At 43.8% G+C, this 8,006-nt stretch overlaps 1 protein-coding gene across 2 annotated transcripts in view; it reads left to right on the top strand.

Moving 5' to 3' along the window:
- The first annotated feature begins 52 nt into the window (after positions 1–52).
- The window catches only part of RPTOR (regulatory associated protein of MTOR, complex 1), a 114,527-nt gene continuing 106,573 nt past the window's right edge, over positions 53–8,006 (top strand). For both annotated transcript variants that reach the window (XM_010014227.1, XM_010014226.1), the window contains exon 1: positions 53–214. In XM_010014227.1, coding sequence (XP_010012529.1) covers positions 53–214 — 162 coding nt within the window. The remainder of the gene's footprint in view (positions 215–8,006) is intronic.

The following is an 8,006-nucleotide window of genomic DNA, read 5'->3' as shown; positions in this document are numbered from 1 at the left end:
GCGGGCTGGGCTGGAGGTTGCTGCTCACTTGTTGCCTGGTACTTCCTCTCTGATGGAGTCTGAGATGCTGCAGTCGCCTCTTCTGGGGCTTGGGGAGGAGGATGAGTCCGACCTGACTGACTGGAACTTGCCTCTGGCCTTTATGAAGAAAAGACACTGCGAGAAGATCGAAGGCTCGAAGTCGTTGGCTCAGAGCTGGAGGATGAAGGACCGGGTAATGCTCAAGGGCAGGATGGGGGTTGTGTAGGATGGGGTTTGTGGGAGGAGTGGGGGGGATAGTGGTGGAAAGGAAGGATTAGGTGCTCAGAGGGCTGCTGTACCTCAGGCAGCAGTCTGTTTTCACATGAAATGCTGGATGTTTGATCCAATAGGTTGTGTGCCTGTCCTGTGGCACTGCGGGAAGTAAACATGGACATGGGTCAAAAGTACTAGTTCAAAGCTCATGGGAATACACTCTTTGGGTAGTTCCCTCATTTAAGATCTTTAAATGAAATTTGGACTCTTCGTGTTTTTCAGGAAAGGCAATAAAACTAACGAGGTGTTAAAGTGTTCTCTGGATCAGCAGGTTAATGGTGCAAGCACAAAGTGCACTAAGTGTAGTCATTACAGTTGTCTGCAGTGGTGAAGACGCACGGAAGTGTTGTGGTTTTGAAGCTTGCCACCAGCATGTTATGTGGAATATGAAATTAAAGCATTCTTTGTCTGTGGGGAAACTGAGATTTTGATGACAGGAAGGGGTTGTGAGACGAAGCACTTACTGTACTAAAGCGAGGTGCTTCCCTTGTGTTTGAATGTATGTTGCATGTTAAACTGATAAAGCCAAGTGTGGCAAAGAAGTATCCCTGCCGGGGGGTCTCAAACTTGTATCCAACTTAGATACTTAAGTTAAAAGCAACCAAACAAAGCAGCCAAGAAATGTCATGGATAATGAGCACCTCTCATTCTATTCTTGGAATCTGCTTTGGGTTACGGGATTCTCCAGGTCTCAAAGCTGCTCTGCCTGTAACTTTGTGGTTATGAATATGCATGAATTCTTTTGGTGACCAATTTTCTGTTGTGTTTGTGATCCCTTTTGTAATACTATGGAATAACTTGGGAACTGCAGTTGAAACCTGTGATTCTTTCCAGAGGCTTCATGACCAGGCGTGAGGATGCCGTACGTGAGTCCTAGCAGGGCCATCACTAAACGGTTGTGAAGTTCTGGGGAAGGCTCTGGCTGAACCAGAATCATTTGCCTGAGTAGAATCATGTACTGAAAATCTGACTTGGCAGATCTTTAATGGGTTGAATTGAGAGGTTTTGGATGTAATTTAAATGAGACACAGAACACAAAGTCCTGTGGTACGTCCTCTTTGAAGGGTTTTGGCAAAGAAGAGGTTTTTCTCTAGTAGACTGTGGAGGTGTGATGAGCTTGCTTGTCTATTTTAGTGATCCCTCTGCCTTCCTGTGAAGCTTCCTGTTCACTTATTTCCTGATCTGCAGAGTTGTCTTTTTCTAAATTGGGAATGACATTGACTTGATCAAGATAATCAATAGGTTGTACATCTTAAGCGTGAGTAAAGTGGGAGTAATCAGCTGTCTTCTTTGTACTTGTCAAATGTTTCACACACGTGTTGCAGCCAGAGAGAGTTATTTTCATGAAGAGTGCAATGATTACAGTTATCATCACAACCTAGTTCTGACCATACTTACTCCTGAGGACTTGCAGATTTTTGTAAATGAAGAAAACCGAAGCAAATCTGTAATTTTCTGTTTGGTCCTTCTCTTTCCACTGCCAGCCTGAATCAAGTAACTTTTCTCTGTATCAGGATCAGGGGTGCTGCTCATAGATCATTTGTATCTGGACAGCTTTATCAGGTATTGTTTGGACAAACTTGATGCTGTGTTTATTACTTTTTGCTCATCATATTAAAAGCAACACTTAGTAACATCCCTCCAGTGTCAGTCTGACTGTGGGTTTGCTGCATCCCCTGGTTCACTTTAGCTTCCTTTCCCTGGCTCTTGCCTCCCTTTCCCACAAGCCAGGTCTGAGTGGCTTCAGGTGTGCTCTTCTCCTCAAGATGCCACTGAAAGAGATTTCTGTGAGGGTTGGAGGGGACGTACCTCTGGGTGTCACTTGAAAGTGCGGAGAGCGTTGCATTAGTTTGAATTTGACACATTAACTTGTCAAAGCTCAGGATGGGAACTGTCGCCTGTATTTGAACACCCTGGCTTACCTAAATCAGGCAATTCTCAAAGGTTAACCAAAACAAGCCTCTCTTTGCCTGAGTTGCAGGAAAATCCGTGGCATTGTTTTCCCTGTGAATCATGAAAAATCACAGGCAGTGGCAGATTTGGATCTTATTCATCATCTTGAGCAGTCCTTGGGAGTGATCCTACCTTTGCTGTAGTTAATGGGAAATGATTCATTGAGATTTGGGAATGGAGTTACTCTTTTTTTCAACTTGCTTCATTGGTCTAAAAACCACAGAGGTTGTAGGAACTTGAAGGTTCTTTAGAAGGCGCAATTCCAATAAGAGGGAAGGATCAAATAATAAAAGTAATGAGTATTAAATCCAGATAAAATAACTGAACATTGATTTCCTCTCTTTCATCCAGAGGGACTTCTCTGAAAATGTTTAATCCTTCGTCTCCTGCTTTCATGGACTGCGTGTGCCACCAAAGTGACACTGCTTTGATCTATTATTTATTTAAAGGGTATTTTTATCACAGGAGGCTTGGAATTATGCTTTGTATATTGAGCTAAACTCACAGCCTCAGTAGCATCTGAGTCAGGAAACTTGATTTAAATAAAAACGTTTCAAACACACCAGGTTTTACTGACAAGTTCCCACCAAATTCAGCATATTTAAATTAAGATTTGTTGTACTTACATTGATTTCTAAAACGAGCAGAGAGCCACAAAGCTGGTTGTAACAGTTTTACTCCAGCATTTTTTTCCTGCTGCCTCCTAACTTGCTGGGTGGGAATTAAATCCTGTTTTTGTGAGCAGAGGAATACACAATGAGGTTTCTATGGAAATGCAGATTAAAGCAGAACCACATGCAAATGGGCTTAACTCAGACAAGCAGAATCCACCTGCCTGCAATGTGAACACTTCGTGTGTCAGAGGAGGTTAATGAAGGACAGCAGCACTGGAAGTCTGCACGCATCATTTCAGCTTGAAAGGGTTGTGTCAGTCTAAGGAGGTTTTCCAGGCACTGTGGCCTGGCTGCACTCAGGCTTCCAGCACTGGAGGCTCATCTGTTGGCTGAGCATCACTGAGTGTGTTCCTTGTGAGCTGAAATGAAGCAGCAGCAATCTTGTGGGGGGAGAGGGTGGGAGTTTGTCGTTTGGCAGCAGCCTTCTCTTTACTTTGACTTACTCCATTTTCAGTATTTGTTTTCTGTTTGCTTATGCATGATCACGGGCTAGCAACAATTCAGGAAACTCATAACCCAGTGACTAGCCTGGGATCTAACACAGATGGTAGGTACGTAGTTTCCATTCTTCCCCTGGTATGAAGACAAACTCATAGGAGGAGCACTTGGCTTTGATGCTGTAGTGTGGCCCTGAGAGCTGGCAACCGTGTGAATCTCCCTCTCTTGCAGATCAGTGGTTGAAATCCATTTTAGTTCAATAGTTCCTAAAAGTGGCAGTTGCTGCCCAGTGAGGTGTGTGAACTGAGTGGTGATACAGGGCACCGCTGGCTTACAGATGTGTAAAGCCAAACAGAATCCCAGCTTCTCCCTAAACTGAGTCTCCTGGTGTAAGTAATGAGCACTGTCATCTGAGTTATAGATTTAGAACTTCTCTAACCTAGAACAAAGATCATTTTGAATGAAGGTGGTTGTGTATTGATTGGATAGAGTTGGGACGCTTGTGCTGTATCTGCCACTATCTACACATTTTGATGTCTGAGCAGAGAGGGGTCTTTGATTAACAGCTCTGCAAAGCACAGCTGGTCACATGCTTTGAAACAAAAAGGTCTCACCTCTGTAAACCAGCAGGAAATACCGAAACCTTCAACTCAAGTCAATCTCTCTCCCATCCTATGCATTTTCTCACTTCAGCTGAGGTGCAGGGGATGTAAAGTAAGCACTGTTAGCAAAGGCAGTGACAGAAAAGAACTGTATCTGTGTTTCTCCATTAAAAAAATGCAACAGGAGAAGACATATGTAATGTGCTTCACTTTTTTTGTCTTGGTGACTGGTGTTGCTGAGCATATGGTGTTTGGAGAGGAGTTAGGCAATTATTGCTACTTAAAATCAACATATATGTGTGTTGTAGGGCTGGTTATCCTCCTGCCCCAGCATGCTTGTAGGAATTTGCAAGGCCTGTGAATAGACAGTGAAAAAGCCACATGCACCTTGAAAGATAGACCCGAGTGCTGGGCTATTGTTGGAAATTGAAGACTTTAATTAAAATATGTGCCACTATGTGAGGCTTCACCTTTAGTCCTCAAGTGTGGTAGATGGTAATAAGCAGTGGTGGAACCTCGTGCAGTGGTGGATCGCCAGATGGTAGCAGCTGCTTTGCACGAAGCTCTCGTGGTGCAAACTGTGAAACATCTGTTCTGCTGCCAGCTCCCACTCCTTTACTCTGGCATTGTGTGTGTTTCAGTGGCTGAGAGGCTGAAGATAACCTTCAGTGAATGTTTTAGACGTGCTTTGTTAATGCTTCTCTGGGTCTCACATTTCTTCCCTCTTCCCTTACATTTTCTTCAAGGCTGACAGAGTCTCAGTTCTGTCTCCGTGGGTTGTGGAGGTTTTCTGGGAAGTTTGGGCGCTTCTTACGATTCTCTCTGCAATACTGATTTAATTGGCTTGCTGCTGTGCTGAGCTTCTGCCCTTGAGCGTTTCCAGAGGTGACTGTTAGCGTAGATGGCCATGGGTAACCGAGGGAGCCTATTGATCGCTCTGTGTCTCATAGCTTTAACTGGCATTTCTAAGTGAATTTGATAAACCCAAGATATTTGTCTTGCTCTCCTATTCTTCTGTAAAGAGTGTAGTGTAGGTGCCTCTCTCAAGAGATGATGTAATGAAATACTTAACACAGGTTTGTGTTAACGGCATTCTTTATCCCACATCATAGCTTTGCAGTACAGTAGGTGACAGTGTTCTGTACTGTGTTGCTCTCCACACAACCAGACAGCTTCATCTTTGTGTTCCTCACTCTTCTGTTGAAATTACAGACTTGTTCTTCTCTTTATCATTTTCTCCTTCTTGCTCCTGTAAGCTTACAGGTCTTTTCCAACCTAAATGATTCTATGATTCCATGGACGCCTTTTGAAAGGTGGTGCTAGACAGGAGTGGGAATGCGGTGGAATGATGGAAAGAAGCCTGTACAGAATGCAAAGCAGATACAGAGTTGTGCTGAGGTGAGAAGGAAAGCTCGTGTCACGGATCAAATGAGGAATAACATCTAGAAAATGGCTCATTGATTCTTTTTGTGTGTTGCTTAAAGAAAGCAAAGATCACAGAAGTAAAGTATTTCCTTCTTATTTTTAAGAAACGATTGACAGGGACTCGAACACCATTTTGGTTCTATGCATTGAGCAGTGCTTTAAAGGCAGTGCTTTGCTGCTTTGCTATGACAGAGTTTATCGGCCTACTTGACTTCGTAGTTTTTAATCTGAAGAGTGGTGCTATTTTGTGCAATCACCTTTGATCTCGGAGGGACCTTCAGAAGCTGAGGTCGCATCAGCCAGAGAAGATGCACCCTGTTCTCAGAGCAAGTAAATAGAAGGTGTATACATATATCTTGGGTCTTGACTGGCAGTAGTAATTCATCTAGAGGTGTCAGAAGTGTTTGTAAAGTAAACAGTGAAGCCAGCAGTTAAGAGTCTGTTTTGTGAGGAGCTGTGTGGGCATTACCGACTGCTCCTGAACTTTGTGTAGCAGCTACATTCACTGGGTAAACAAACATGTTGGACATCATAGACCTCTGAAGAAAATTCAAAGGATTAGTGTGGAATAGAGAGGTTAGAAAAGGAAAACAAACACTGAGGAGGAGTTGATCTAGGAATCTAGTGTATGCTGTCACCACAGTCACAGCAGGAACTGACCTTTTGGGCTACAGATGGCTGGCGACTACCTGCAGAGGTGTTGAATTATTAATGTTAACTGGAAGTGTTTCTTTGCATGCTGCTATTTTTATCACTGAGAAGAAGCACACTGAGATTTCTTTTTTTTCCATAACAATTTATTTCTCTTAAACTTTGTACAAAAATACCCCCTTCCTTGAAACTGGAAGCTCTTCCTTTTTAGTTGTTTTACGCTGCTAACGTTGCAGGTGAGCTGAAGAGGACTGGCACATCTCTTCTTCTGGTAATTGGCCTGCTAAAGGGAAGATCCGTTAAAAGGAAGAGTAACACTTGATTCTCCATCACCTGGCTCAGTGTGGTGTGTAAGGGGTAAAGGGGGAGTACTGGGTTAGGGCTTGATGGGGTAAGAGGCTGCTGGAAGGGCAGTACACCAAGCACCTGCTTCTGCAGGCAGGGTCTGTGTTCCTCTGCCTGGTGGCAGGTAGAGGTAAATCATGTTCCTGTGGGATACCTTCTGAGTCACTCCCTTCAGAAACCTTTCTTTGGAAGAGTGTGATCCACTGGACCAGGAAGGTCAAGGTTTTCTCTGCCTGTTCATGGTTTGCAGCCTTTTCACCAGTTGATTTGCAAGCTGGCATTCCTCAGTGATGTGTTCAGTGCCTGAGCCCTGGAAATGATGCCTGTGCTGCCAGAGGGCACTGGACGAAGTGTTGCCACTTGTCACCTTTCAGCTGGGAGCCTGGAAAGGGAAGTTGCCAGAGTTCAGTGTCCTTCTCCTCCTGTGGCTGATGCCATGAATCCCATCACCCCAAGAGCCCCCCTCCAGCACACAGCCCGCTGCAATGGGCCACTGTCTTCTGAGAAAGCTTCCATGAGGAAGGAAAACCCCTGATTTTCTGGTGCTGTGGAATGAATGCAGCTGAAACCAAAGGGAGAACAATGTTTCGTGTTGCTAAACATTGCTGTTGCTGCTCGGTGCTTGGAGAACTCCTTGTTGGGGTGTTTAATGGCATGTCTCCAGAGCCGTCGGCATCTTGCAGTCACCCAAGGAGCACATACCTTGTGTTGCCTTTTGCTTGAGAGGCTTGTATTCAATCTATGTAAATGTACATGAACAAAAATGTCCAAAAAAAGCCTTCAGGAAGGGAAGGAATTCCCTGAAGGAGCAGGAGGGTTGAGCTGGGTGGGCAGTGAGGCTTTCCAAAGGATCTCTCAGTCTGGAAATCAGTGTTTGTATTTAATGCAGATAAGTTCACCCTCAGCTCTGTAAAATAATGTAGCAGGACATATTTTATGTTTAATGCTGTGTTTGTATTAACTCACAGAAGCACTTTTAACTTCCTGGCATAAACCCAGGCAGGTTGATCAGGGTTGAGTGTTCAGCTGTGAAATGTTTGAACAGAAAGTTTTCGGCTTGAAAATTGCAGTGGAAATAAAATATTTATGGGTTTTAAAGTGTCCATTTGGGAATGTTACATGAGGGTCTTCCCACAAAATTCCTCAGAAATTGATTGACTGACTTGTTGTTGGTATTACTTGAGCTAGAAGATGAAGCAGTGATGTGACTCCTTAGTTGCTAAGCTGTCCTTACTAACTAGTAAGAACAGGTTAGCAACAGTAGGAACCTCCAGCAATTGCACTGGGTTTGGACTGAGGTTACTTCCTCCTCTGCAAATCTCTTCTGTCTCGAGATGAAATCAGAGGCAAATTAAAAATACTTTACAAGTTCTCTGATCTTTAGTCTAATGTCAAAGCTTTAATAAGCATCTTCCCTTCTGAACAGACACCAAAGTACCTCTGTTCACTTACTCCCATTCCTGATGGATTTGGGAGTTGAATTCAGTACTGTTACTTCTCAGGAAGAGCTTTCTGGCCAAGTGGGTTTTGCAGTGTAAGTGCTGCAGGTTCAGTTATTAAATGGTTTTCAATTGGATGCAGCACGAGGTTGTGAGTTGTATACGATTTGTCTTTTTCCAAGCAT

The sequence above is a fragment of the Nestor notabilis genome, unplaced genomic scaffold (assembly GCF_000696875.1).
Source record: "Nestor notabilis isolate BGI_N333 unplaced genomic scaffold, ASM69687v1 scaffold5705, whole genome shotgun sequence".
Taxonomy (NCBI): domain Eukaryota; kingdom Metazoa; phylum Chordata; class Aves; order Psittaciformes; family Psittacidae; genus Nestor; species Nestor notabilis.
The sequence above is the reverse complement of the archived record's forward strand: the minus strand, read 5'-3'. Positions and strand labels throughout refer to the sequence as shown.